The sequence below is a fragment of the Myotis lucifugus genome, unplaced genomic scaffold (assembly GCF_000147115.1).
Source record: "Myotis lucifugus unplaced genomic scaffold, Myoluc2.0 scaffold_109, whole genome shotgun sequence".
Classification (NCBI taxonomy): Eukaryota; Metazoa; Chordata; class Mammalia; order Chiroptera; family Vespertilionidae; genus Myotis; species Myotis lucifugus.
Window position 1 is genome coordinate 1,706,101 of NW_005871157.1, and position 12,799 is coordinate 1,718,899.

The following is a 12,799-nucleotide window of genomic DNA, read 5'->3' on the forward strand; positions in this document are numbered from 1 at the left end:
GTACCTGATTCACCTAATTGTTCTGAGAAGTAAATGAAATAATGTTAAGTGGGAGACATAGAAGAGTCCCTGGCATAGAGTAGGTGCTTGGTTAATGTGCTTTCCCTTAGTGAACATCTAATAATTATGGCTTGCTTACTATGTGACAGACACTAGGCTAAGTCTTGGCCAGTGAGATTATCCCTTTAATGAGATTATTCCTTTAATCTCATTCCCTTCTCCCTGGGCGAAGGACTGCTCCCTACCTGGAGATCTGACTTGGTTCCCTCTGCCCCTTCAGGTCTACCCAGAAGTGAAGGACAGTAACCAAGCCTGCCTCCCCCCTAGTTCCTTCATCACCTGTTCCTCAGACAACACCATCCGCCTGTGGAACACAGAGAGCTCCGGGGTGCATGGCTCCACCCTGCACCGAAATATCCTCAGCAATGTGAGCCCTGAGGCCTTAGGGCCCCCACTCTCTACTTAGTATTCCCATCCCCTCAGCCTTCATACCTTCTCAGGAACGGGGTCCCCAGACCTTGATCTTCCAGCTCTGATTTGACTGGGCTCTTTAAGCCAAAGGCTTATCTTGTGCAGCAATCCTCTTCCCTTGCAATTATATTGGGTCAGGCCTGCCTTACCCACTTCTCTGCATCTGCTCCCCCAGGACCTCATTAAGATCATCTATGTGGATGGGAACACTCAGGCCCTGCTGGACACTGAGCTGCCTGGAGGAGACAAAGCTGACGGGGCCCTGATGGATCCCCGTGTGGGCATCCGTTCTGTGTGTATCAGCCCCAACGGACAGCATCTAGCTTCGGGGGACCGTATGGGCACGCTCAGGTAACGCCAGGCCTGGAGTGGATACTGACGGTGTCTCATGGTGCAGGCTGGAGGAGTTAGGTCCCCAAGGACAGAAAAGTTTGGTTCAAAAAGATTGGGGGAGATATTTATATACAAGGGAAAGATAACTTTACAATGAAGAAACACAGCAGAAACCATCCTCAAACAAATGATCGAGCTTAATATCTTCATGTCAACATCATGAAGCCCATAATATGATATAGTAATAAGGACATAGCACTGTTTCTGTGTTATTCTTGCCAAAAATGCATACACTCATTCCAATCTTGAGAAAACATCAGACAAACTCAAAGTGAGGTACATGTGGCAGAGTACCTATATTGATCTCTTCAAAAGCGTCAGGGTCATGACAGGTGAGGGAAGACTGAAGAACTATTCAAGACTGCAAGAGACTAAAGAGAAATAACAACTAATGCAAATTGGATAGGATCCTGGATTCAGAAAAAAAACATTGTGGAAAAACTGGTGAAATCCAAATAAAGTGTTTTATTATTAGTATTGTATGAATGTAAATTTCCTGGCTCTGGTCATTGAACTGTTGTTATGTAAGATGTGTACATTTGGGAAAGCTGGGTAAAGGAAACATGGAAACTCTTCTGTACTCATTACAACCTTCCTCTAAGCCTAAAAAAAATAGTAAATGTTGGAAAAGATTGGGAGAGAGGTTGTAGCAGAGAAAGCAGCGTGAATCTCTCTTCCTGAAGCCTGGCAATGACCTCTACCATCCTCTCCTCATTTCTGCAGGGTGCACGAGCTGCAGTCCCTTAGTGAGATGCTGAAGGTGGAGGCCCATGACTCGGAAATTCTCTGCCTGGAGTACTCTAAGCCAGACACAGGTCAGGAGGATACCTGGTCCCTAGCCCCGAATGGCACAGGGCTCCTCCATCCTGCTAGTGCCACTTACCTCTGTCCTGGCTCTTGGACGTGAGACTGAAAGTCCTTTGAATCATTTGGTGTCTTTGCAGGTTTAGAGGAGGACAGCTCCATCCCTGCTCCATGGGGCTCAGTTACTGCAGGCCTCTTTGCCTGGCTCAGGTAGGGGCCTGCTCTGGGCACTTGTGGGCTGATGAGTTCTTCTAACCCCAGGTCTGAAGCTGCTAGCGTCAGCGAGCCGGGACAGGCTGATCCATGTGCTGGATGCTGGACGGGAGTATAGCCTACAGCAGACGTTGGACGAGCACTCGTCCTCCATCACTGCTGTCAAGTTTGCAGGTGGGGGCAGGGTAATTGAGGCACATTCTGCCACCTACCACCAACATCATCCTTACCCCTCTCCCCACTGCCACCTGCCTTCCGCCGCTGTGAGAAGGGTGTGCCTGTCATGGGGAATGTTGGACAGCTGCTGGGAGGCCTGGGGCTGGATGGGAAGGCAGGTGGAATGTAAACTCTTAGTCCGGGGGATCCTGAGCCAGCCAGGTGGGCTGAGGATAGGGGTAAAGGAAAGCCCAGGTTTGGAGGTAAGCATCCTGATTTAATTGGTTGTCCCAGTCATGTAGAGTAGCTCAATAGGGGGGAAGGAAGGGAGAAAGGCAGAGGAAAAGCTGGCCCCACGTGGTGAGAGCAATGGGAATAACTAGGCCTCTCTCTTCCATAGCCAGCGATGGGCAAGTCCGCATGATCAGCTGTGGAGCAGACAAGAGCATCTACTTCCGCACTGCACAGAAGGTGAGGGGATGGGGTTTCCTTGAATGGCGCAGCGAGAGGTGCTGGGGGTCTCTGCCATTCCCGTACCTGAGGTTATGAGAGGTGAAGAGAGAAAGCAGGGCTCTCTGGGCCTGGTGAGACATGGGGCTTGGGTCTGTCCATATGCTCCACCCCTGCAGTCTGGAGATGGAGTCCAGTTCACACGGACACACCACGTGGTACGGAAGACGACCCTCTATGACATGGACGTGGAGCCCAGCTGGAAGTACACGGCTATTGGCTGCCAGGACCGAAATATTCGGTGGGCATCTTTTTTTCAGACCATCTGACCACATTCCTTGACGCCCAAGGGGGTCAGCTCTAGGCACCTCAGTCCCCATGTCTGCCTTTTTGTCCAGGACTTTGTGACCTCTTGAGCCCATGGAATGAGTACTTTGCCTCACCCAAGAGGTGGTAGTCCCTTTGGTGTAGGGGAGTGGCTCCTATAGAGAATGTGGGAGTGAATTCTGGCATTTCTGCCACCCAGGTGTGCTGGATCGTGACCTCTTCCTCACGTGAATGAGAGTGTGTTTCTTTACAGGATCTTTAACATCAGCAGTGGGAAGCAGAAGAAGCTGTTTAAAGGGTCACAGGGTGAGGATGGCACTCTGATTAAGGTAAGGGCCAGTAGATGGGCTCTGGGCCAGAGAACAGGAGGATGGGGTGCTAGGTGGAGGCGGACCGGTGCTTCCCATCTCCTCCCAGCTGTGCGTCCCACTCCTCAGGTGCAGACGGACCCCTCGGGGATCTACATTGCCACCAGCTGTTCTGACAAGAACCTCTCCATTTTTGACTTCGCCTCAGGCGAGTGTGTGGCCACCATGTTTGGCCACTCAGGTGAGTGTAGCCCCAATACTCTACCGCTGGAACTTTACTCTTCCTTTAGTTTTTTGGGACCTATCAGAACTGCCTGCCCCTCCCTTCCAAACAACCCCCGACCTCCACTGTTGGAATAGGAGCTTGGCTGGGACTTCAGGGGCTCATAGGCCATATTCTTTGTTCTCCACAGAGATTGTCACTGGCATGAAATTTAGTAATGACTGCAAACATCTCATCTCTGTGTCGGGGGACAGGTGAGCAGAAGCCACAGCACACCCTCCCCTCCCCTCTTCGTCTCATGATGTCTCTGGGAAGTAGGGCTGAAAGGGGTATTTCTTGGCTGGACCTGACCCGCACTACAGGGTGGCTCTGGTCTCCTTGTCAGCCCATGGAGAAGGGGAACCAATGGTGTTGCTGCCCCCAGAGTTCTACCCTCCCCCTCCCTCACACAAGTCTGTGGCTCTACACAGCTGCATATTTGTGTGGCGCCTGAGCTCTGAGATGACCATCAGCATGAGGCAGCGTCTCGCTGAGCTGCGCCAGCGGCAGCGAGGGGTCAAGCAGCAAGGACCATCCTCTCCCCAAAGGACGGCTGGACCCAGTCGGTGAGAACAGAGTATGGGATGTGGGCCAGCAGTGGGTGGGCGTCCACGTTGCTTGCTGTCATCTTACTGCTCCTCCTCTTTGCTCTGCACCTGCCATTCAGCCACTCTGTATCCCCCAATACCTGTTTCTCACATGAAGACCTGTGACATTGTTCTCTTTCCCCATGACCTTCCTTGTCTTGGACTCAGGCACGAGGCCCCGTCGATGCTCTCTTCTGGACCAGCTCTCTCATCAGATAGTGACAAGGAGGGAGAAGATGAGTGCACTGAAGAAGAAGAACTTCCAGCTCTGCCCATCCTTGCCAAGGGCACCAAGAAAGAACCAGGTCTGTGGAAGTCTGGATGGGGCTAGACAGGCACCAGAGGGTATAGTGGCTGGATATACTCTTTCTGAGACTGGGGGGTAAGAGCAATGTGAGCCGAGGAAACTGGAGCATCATTGTGGCCACATAGGGTATGGACTGGTGTGGGCCAGGGCTCTGGGGTGGGTGGGCAGGAGACATTCTCTGACTGCCTGTCTCTGTCTAGCCTTGGTGCCCAGCCCAGCCCTGCCCCGAAGCCTGTCCCACTGGGAAATGAGTCGGGTGAGTCACCATTGTTAACATGCCCTTCCAAGGTTACAGAGGTGAAGGAAGGTGAAAGCAGGGCTCTGGGCTTGGCAAGGCCTTTGGGTGTGGGGTCTTCCCACATGCTCCACCCTTTGTGTCCAAGGAAGAACCTTGTGGGAGGAGTTTGGGCAGCTAGGCTGGTCCCAGGTCGGGGATGATGAAGCTCAGGCATTGCCTTCCTGTAGGCCAGGTGAGGGGCCTGCAAGGATTAGTCGCTGCTGGGGAAGCACTGCACTTGTTCAGCTGCCTGGGGGCCTGGGGGTAAATGTGAACAAAGAAAGGTTGAGGTGGGGAGTAGAAAGGGGGTTTCTGAGCCAAATGGTTAAAAGTAAAGTTCAAGAAAATCAAAGATCCAAAGAGCAGAAATGTGGAGAAACTATAGCTCTAAAGATCCCAGGTTAGGAGGTAAGTTCAAAACTTCCAGGTAGTTGGTGTAGCCGCGGGGGGCGGGGGGGGGGGGGATAAAGGCTTTCAGAGCAAGCCCCAAGGCAGCTCAGTCTTCACTTGTCCGTGTAGGGATTTCAAGCACCAGCACCTTTCATTGTCCCGCAGCAGTTCCCTGGGGTGAGGGTGTGGTGTCCCTGGTGCGCTGTGACCAGGCCAAGTGTCTCAGGGCTGGGCTGTTGGTTTGTTCTTGGTGCTGTGGACGTGGGGTCCTTGTTGGGGCTGTTTTCAGAGTAGGGGACTTCTAGAGACCCCTAGCTTTGAGGTGTCCACAATACCAGGTGAAGACTGAGACCAGAAGGTCCTCTAAGACAGGACATAGAGCAGGGGTCCTCAAACTACGGCCCGCGGGCCACATGCAAATACAAATATTGTATTTGTTCCCGTTTTGTTTTTTTACTTCAAAATAAGATGTGCAGTGTGCATAGGAATTTGTTCATAGTTTTTTTTTAAACTATAGTCCAGCCCTCCAACGGTCTGAGGGACAGTGAACTGGCCCCCTGTTTAAAAAGTTTGAGGACCCCTGACATAGAGTGAAGCTAAGAGTATGAACTCTGGAGACAGATACCTGAGTTATAACCTGTAGGCAGGCCACTTACTGTCTGTGGGAATTGGGCAAGTTACTTAAGCCTGTGTGCTTCAGTTTTCCCATCTGTAAATATGGGGAGAATATTAGTACCTACTAATACCTATTCATTAGATGGTTGTGAGGTTTGAATGAGCTAATACAAGAAAAGTGGCTGGCACACAGTATGTGATACATGAATGTTTGCTGAAATTGTTACCGTTACACCTCTCACACTCTTGCCCCACACCAGGCACAAGAGACAGTGGAGTTCCTGGGTCCAGTTCCTGCAGCCAACCAAGGGCCCAGAAGAAGGGGGCGCTGGGCTCAGTCAGGCGTGGAGCTGAGTGTTCGCTCCATGCTGGACCTGCGGCAGCTGGAGACGCTGGCTCCAAGCTCTAGGGGTCCTAGCAGGGACTCTCTGGCCATGACCTCATCTGGTTCTGGGAAGCATGGTCAGCAGCCCCCTGAGACCTTACAGGTGAGCCAGTTTCTCCTAGTTCCCTGGAGATCTCCAAGCAGCCTTAGCCAACAGCTGGAGTCGAGCACTAGTCCAGTTATGCTCGCTTTGCCCCTGTGGCGCATGGGTAACCCAAACTGCAAATTCAGGGTGGGGCTGGCCAGGCTGTGTGATGGACTTGGGCAAGGTTCCTTGGGAGGCTGATGATACTAAGTGGTGGCTGGAGGTCTGCAGTCAGAGTGCCAATATAGTTCTAGAAGCTCAGGAACACGAGGTGGAGCCCAGCCTGGCTTCCTGGTGTCTGTCCTGAGTTGGGGTACCCAGCTTTTCCCAGAGTTGGCGCCCACCAAAACCTTGCCCACCCCTCCTCCTTCCCAGAGCATCTGTCATATCAGCAACCCCAGTCATACCCCTTTGTGTGTTTCCAGAATGAAAAGTCCCCTCAGCCTCACGCTTCCCAGCCCTGTTCCTGCCCCCACATTATCCGGTTGTTGTCCCAAGAGGAAGGGGTCTTTCCCCAAGATCTGGAGCCTACACCCATCGAAGATGGTATTGTCTACCCGGAGCCAAGTGACAGCCCCACCTTGGATACCAGGCAAGGGTTCTGCCACCACCAGACCCCTGGGGACCTGCAGCCCACTGTCTTCCCTTCCCTTTGAGTGTTCTTTAATGAGCAGAGGGCTGGCCCCAGGGTCCTTGGGGCTTGCCTACCATGTCACCACTTCCTCAGCCTCAGTCCTGTCACAGGTGGGGGAGAAGGAAGGCAGAAGTTTAGGGGGGCTGCTGCTTACCCCTGCTCACTGCCTCCCCCACTGCTGGCCTTCCTGGCAGTGAGTTCCAGGTGCAGGCCCCAGCTCGAGGGACCCTGGGACGAGTGTACCCAGGCAACAGGGGCTCAGAGAAGCACAGCCCTGACAGCGCCTGCTCTGTGGACTATAGCAGCAGCCGCCTTTCCAGCCCTGAGCACCCCAATGAAGGTGAGGCTGCAGCCTCGAGGGAGGTCCAGACCAGGCCGGTCAGTGGGCGTGGAGGCTCTGGTGGCAGACGGGTACAGCGTGGTGCTTTTCTCCCCTCCTCCCCTTCTAGACTCTGAAAGCACGGAGCCCCTGAGTGTGGATGGCATTTCCTCAGACCTTGAAGAGCCAGCTGAGGGTGATGAGGAAGAGGAGGAAGAGGAGGGAGGCACTGGTCCCTATGAGCTGCAGGAAGGCAGCCCCCGTACCCCGGACCAGGAGCAGTTTCTAAAACAGCACTTTGAGACTCTGGCCAATGGGGCTGCTCCAGGTGTGGTCACAGGGCCAGTGTAGGGCCTCTGCAGTCAGCCCTGCTCCCCTCTGCCTGGCTGAGAGGGAAGGTCCAAGGGCAGGCCATGCCCTGGGGTTGCCTTCTCCAGGGGGTAGAATCTGGGGCAAGGGTTTGCTTCAGTTCATGATTTCTGTCACCCTGGCAGGGGGCCCAGTCCGGGTACCAGAGAGGACAGAGTCTCAGAGCATCTCTTCACGATTCCTTTTGCAAGTGCTGACGCCCCCACTCAGGTACTCCCACAGCAGCTCTCACTCTGCCACAGGAGCTCGCTCTCCGGCCCTCCCAGTGCTTCCAGTAGGGCCAGTCCTGCCCCTGGGGCAGCATGGAGCCCTCCTCTCTCTAAGGCTTCCCCTACCCACCAGTTTTAGGACAACTGCCTTGGCTGGCTTTGTGCCCGCCTGCCCTCTCCTCGCGCTCCCTAGTGCTGTGAGAGCGTCTCCCCATCTTCCTCCTCCGGTCCTTCTTCCATGTTTCCTCCCTGCAGGGAACCGTCCCCATCTTCCTCAAGCCTGCCACTGACGTTGAAGCCAGTCCAGGTGCCGCAGGCTTCTGGTGAGCAGCTGAGAGGCAATGGTGCTAATCCTCCAGGAGCACCCCCAGAGGTGGAGCCCTCCCCTAGAAACCCTGGTCCCCAGCAGGCAGCCCCTGTGCTGTTGCCACGACGCCGTGTCAATGCGGACAGCAGCTGGATCTCCAAGAGCGTGGCCACAGCCAGCCCCTGTGGTGGACTCCAGAAAGCCCCGTCCATGCAGAGCCTGGCGCCACAGGGTGAGGGGCCTGGTGGGCTCAGTGCCAGGGTGTGGGGAGTGGAGCATGAGCTGCTAGAGGAAGGAGGGCCCGATGTCGCCCTCCGTGCCACTCTGCTTACCACTGGGTGTCCTTGAGTGCAGCAGTCGCCAACCTTTCAGACCTCGCGGACCACCGGTTGGTGACCGCTGCTTTAGTGGGTGTGTGCACGGCTCAGCAGGTATTTGAGCCTTGGCATCTGAGACACCTTCCTTACCACCTGACCTGCATATGTTTCTGTCTCCTCTGTAGGTGGGGCTCTTCTGCCAGGCCCATTACTCCTACGGGAGATGGAAGCCCAGGAGGGCCTACGTTCCCTGCCGCAGGCTGATGACCGGCTGTCTCTGTCTCGGCCCCACTCCTACCAGAACCCCACCACCAGTTCCATGGCCAAGATTTCCCGCAGCATCTCTGTCGGGGAGAACCTGGGCCTGGCGGCTGAACCTCAAGCTCCTGCCCCCATCCGGGTCCCACCACTCAGGCAGCTGGCCCTGCCCAGCCGGGCTCACCTGGTCCTGGACATTCCAAAGCCACTTCCTGATCGTCCTACCCTGGCCACCTTCTCACCTGTTACCAAGGGCCGGACCCCTAGTGAGGCAGAACAGCCTGGCTCCCCAGTGGGCCTAGGAAAGGCTCACAGTCCATCTGAGAGACAGGCCTGTTTAGGGGAGGGTTCCCCTCCCCGGCCTAGGACAGAGTGCCAGGTTCAGCTTGGGTCCAACAGCCCCTGTGCCCAGCACCTGCCGGTCGGCAGCCTCCTCCAAGACCCCGAGATCTTGCAGCCCCCACCCCCTGAGAAGACTCCCAACCCCATGGAGTGCACCAGGCCAGGGGCAGCCCTAAGCCAGGCCGCAGGTGTGCACAGCTCCCCAGCTTTCATCTCCTGCCCCATCCTCTCTCCCCCGTCTCTGTTGGCCGCTCTCTGGCTCCATTCCATTTCTGTGCGTCCAGCCTCTGGCGTTTTTCGTCCTGTCTGCTCCTGTCTCGGTCCATAAGTCACACCCCTGATGGTGAGACACTCCTGCCAACCTTCATGACCTCTCTGACCCACTTGACCTCAGTGCCTTCTGGCCTCTGGGACTGGCCCTTTCCTTTGGACCTTGTTTTCTGTGTGTCGGGAGGGTGTTGGGAAGGAAGAGGCAAGAGGAAGAGACTGAGGGCAAGTGGAGGGGGTATGATGCTGGGGGTAGCCTGTCTTGCTCTGAGCAGCCATGGGTGGGGAGGCCAGAAAGGGCAGGTTTGCTGGGCCTGAGCTGTATCTGTCTCTTCCAGAACCAGTGGTAAGCCTGGAGCAGTGTGAGCAGCTTGTGGCAGAGCTCCAGGGCAGTGTGCGCCAGGCCGTCCAGCTCTACCACTTGGTACGTGTTGGGCACCCACCCACATCAGGAGTGCTAGCTCAGTGTCCAGAATCTGATGCTAAGGCTCTTCCACTGGTGGGGGTGGAGCAATTAAGAACATCCTGGGCGGAGGAGGCGAGCGGGTTAGAGGCCAGGTCAGGCCACTTGAACCAAACACCTACTGGTTATTTCTGACTAAGAGCTAGTGACTTCCTCAGATCAGAAGGTGGGGTAGAGAGCCCACATGTCTTAGTTTGCTTCGGACCATCCCAGTTTATGCCTTGTGTCCCAATGTAATTATTAATAATATCCCTTCTCATATTTAAAAACTATTTGACTGCCCTGGACTGTTCGCCTTAAAAGAGGAGTTACAGAATTTAGATGGTGCCATAATGTGGTGTGCTCCTCTTTTGGGGTCACTCCAGTCTGCCTCCATCCCATAGCCTTTGGTCATACCTGCTGATCTTGGAGTGTGGGATTCCCAGTCACACAGCTGGGCAGGTAGTCCCTTGCTTGGGGGTGGGCTACCCAGGTGGAGCCCCTCCTTTTCATACATCCATTGACAGATCCCTCCACTGTTCCCCAACCCACTTCTGGGGTCCTGTTGCAGGTGGCTAGCTGCAAGACACCCTCGGTGGAGCAAAGTCGCATCACGCAGCTCCTCAGACGCACCTTCTCTTCAGTGCGGCAGGAACTAGAGGCCCTGCCCGGGACAGTGCTGCCCAGCCCCAGTGGAAGCCCTGGGGCTGTGGGAGCTGAGCAAACACAGGCCCTGCTAGAGCAATACTCAGAGCTGCTGCTTCGAGCTGTGGAGCGTCGCATGGAACGCAGACTCTGAACTCCAGAAGCCTGTCCCAAGTGAATGCTCCCCCTATTGCAAACTAGCCCCTCTCCACTCACTAAAACCTGTGGGGATGCTTGGAGTGGATAGCAGTGATCAATGCTCAGAGGGGAAGCAGCTTTCCCAGCTGCTCCTCATGGGGCCCCTGTATTTATTAATTTATTTCCCTGACTGTTGCCTCACTTCCTTGGAACTCCTGCCTCCACAACTCCTCCGGTAGCTCACGCAGGGGTTAGGTCTTGGGTCTTTGTCATCTTGGTGCTGTGAGGAGTAGGAGGGTGGCCTGCCCCATCTAGGAAGGGCTGGCCCTCTCTCTTCTTAGAAGCCATTTGAAATTACTGCAGGGATCAGCTCCCTGGGGTGGAGCACACACACAGGGTATTTTGTAGGTAGAGGTGAGAGGTAATGTGGTATTCAATACCCTTCAGCCAATAGCAGAGCCTCTCCTCTACCTCCACTTCCCCTCCCACACCAGCTGCACTCCCCTGGCTGCCAGAGCAGGGTTTATCCATTTTTCTCCAATTCCTGGCAGTTCAGAAAGGCAGAGCCCTCTGGCCCTTCAGGGCATTCCCAGCCATCAAGAATGTATCAAGGCCTAAGCCCCCACATTCCACTCCTATTCCCCCTCCAAGAGGGCCCTAGCATTGTCTTTTTCCCTGTGCCCCCTTTCTGCCTTGGCCAGAACTTGTGGAGCCAGCGGTGGGACATTGCTGCAGGACAGTAAAGCCCTCTGCTAGGCAGAAATGAAGCTCTGGCTCCTTTCCTCGTTCCCTTGTCCTTCCCTATCCTCCAACTCTGGTCCCCAGCAGGCTGCTGGAGCCCAGAGGCCATCTCCCTGCATCCTGAGTGATGCTCATTTAGAAGCCTGTGTTGGAGTTTCCCTGGCCCACCTTCTAAAGACCTTGGCCACAGATGAAATACACACATACACACACACACACACACACACACACACACACACACCTGTTGCATGTTCATTGCTAGAGTACTTGACTGACTCATGTGTGCCTGGTTTCCTCTCATGTCCTACCCGACTTCACCACCCTGGCTCATGGGGAATGCCTATCAGAAGCACGAAAAGGGGTGGAACACACTAAACCCAAATTCTGGGTTCTTGGTGTCCACAGCCTAGATGATATGAGATGCCCAAAGGATACTCGGTTTGGGTAGAGGGAGCCTCCTCAAAGGTAGTGGTGGGCACCCACGGTGCTCTGGATGTTGGAGGTTGAGAGGAGGGAGGCACATGGGGCTGCAGCAGGAGCAAGAGACACACTGGAAAGGTGGTAGGAGGGGCAGGTAAGTGGTAGAGGTGAGGGGATGGATGAGAATTGGAAGGGCAGTTCAGGGTGAGGGGAAGGAGACAGGGCACAGTGGGCAGGGAGAGTAGGACCAAGTAGTGGAGCAGTTACTGACATGTTGGGGTGAAGAATGTGTCTCGGCCCTACTGCTTCCCCTGCCTCAGGTAAGGCAGGGCAGCTTTACTGTATGTAGTTCCAGGCCACAAAAGCCCATTCTCCCTCCTATGGACAGGCCTTTGGGCCCTACTGACTCTATAGGCAGAGGCTGAGAAAGAATTGGATTCTGAAGGGGGCCCAGCTCTGTTTGGGTCAGCCTGAGTGCACCTGAACAGATGAAGCCTATTTCACCCCTACTGTTCTCTACTACCACCACCGCTATGGCCAATCTACAGAGAAACCCTGGGCCCAAGAACTCTCACAGATGAGGGTGGACCCCCTGGTGGGGCTGCAGCTATGCTAGTCAGGTTAGAAACACTTCCACCTGTACCCCAGCCCCCGCTGGCATACCGGCCACAGCCCATCCCGAATAGGGCTCAGGCTGGGCCGTGGGCTGGCTGGGTTCTTAGTAATCCTTAGCCAGCCTGTCCCTCACAAGGAGGAAGCAATACTCCAGCTAATGTTGGTGAGAAGGTGGCCGCCCTTTCCTACTCCTAGCCCAGCTTTTTGGGGGGCGGGAAGGTGGGGAATCTGTGGCCGGGCCGGCGCCCGTCCCCTTCTGCATGTCTGAGGCCACCGGCAGTTGCCGTTCTTGTTCAGATTTGCCCTGCCCCAGTTTTGAAAGCCCCTTATTTATAACTTTTATACTTTGTCCAGGTCCTGGCGCTTTCCCCCTCCCCAGGTCTTATGGGCAGGGGCTGTTTTTAACGTCAGTTTGTATTGATGTATGAACTGGTCAATAAACAATCATTTGCTAACTTTCCGACGCCAGCAAGTGGGGCAGGCAACAGAAGGCGCTTCTTGCTCGCTGCATGGATAGTGGAATCGGGGGTGCGCTGGGGCGGGGAGAAGGGGAGCTCGATCCAGGCAGCGGCTTCATCTGTGGGGACCCTACGAAGTCGTGGGAGTGCGGGGAGCTAGAGCCCTGGCGTGGGCCTCAGGGAGGTGGAGTCTTCAGGAAGGGAGGGCGGGGCCTGCAGGCGGGGGGCGGGGTAGGGGAGGGCCGGCCTGCAGGCGGAGGGCGGAGGGCGGGGTCTTCAGGAGGGAGG

General features: G+C 55.2%; 1 protein-coding gene across 5 annotated transcripts in view; it reads left to right on the forward strand.

Annotated features, from left to right (window-relative positions):
• Window positions 1–10,467, forward strand: part of MAPKBP1 (mitogen-activated protein kinase binding protein 1) — a 55,081-nt gene extending 44,614 nt beyond the window's left edge. For 3 of the 5 annotated variants that reach the window (XM_023757501.1, XM_023757499.1, XM_014459471.2), the window contains 21 exons: window positions 281–427; window positions 647–822; window positions 1,588–1,679; window positions 1,930–2,055; window positions 2,438–2,508; window positions 2,667–2,788; window positions 3,068–3,143; window positions 3,252–3,363; window positions 3,536–3,599; window positions 3,816–3,950; window positions 4,140–4,276; window positions 4,479–4,534; window positions 5,821–6,048; window positions 6,456–6,622; window positions 6,859–7,004; window positions 7,114–7,311; window positions 7,478–7,562; window positions 7,817–8,100; window positions 8,371–8,973; window positions 9,391–9,476; window positions 10,066–10,467. In XM_023757501.1, coding sequence (XP_023613269.1) covers window positions 281–427; window positions 647–822; window positions 1,588–1,679; window positions 1,930–2,055; window positions 2,438–2,508; window positions 2,667–2,788; window positions 3,068–3,143; window positions 3,252–3,363; window positions 3,536–3,599; window positions 3,816–3,950; window positions 4,140–4,276; window positions 4,479–4,534; window positions 5,821–6,048; window positions 6,456–6,622; window positions 6,859–7,004; window positions 7,114–7,311; window positions 7,478–7,562; window positions 7,817–8,100; window positions 8,371–8,973; window positions 9,391–9,476; window positions 10,066–10,293 — 3,339 coding nt within the window. In that variant the 3' untranslated portion in view covers window positions 10,294–10,467. Of the gene's footprint in view, window positions 1–280; window positions 428–646; window positions 823–1,587; window positions 1,680–1,929; window positions 2,056–2,437; window positions 2,509–2,666; window positions 2,789–3,067; window positions 3,144–3,251; window positions 3,364–3,535; window positions 3,600–3,815; window positions 3,951–4,139; window positions 4,277–4,478; window positions 4,535–5,820; window positions 6,049–6,455; window positions 6,623–6,858; window positions 7,005–7,113; window positions 7,312–7,477; window positions 7,563–7,816; window positions 8,101–8,370; window positions 9,129–9,390; window positions 9,477–10,065 lie in introns of those variants that run through there. The other 2 variants (XM_023757502.1, XM_023757500.1) reach the window with 2 other exon arrangements.
• The last annotated feature ends 2,332 nt before the right edge of the window (window positions 10,468–12,799 follow it).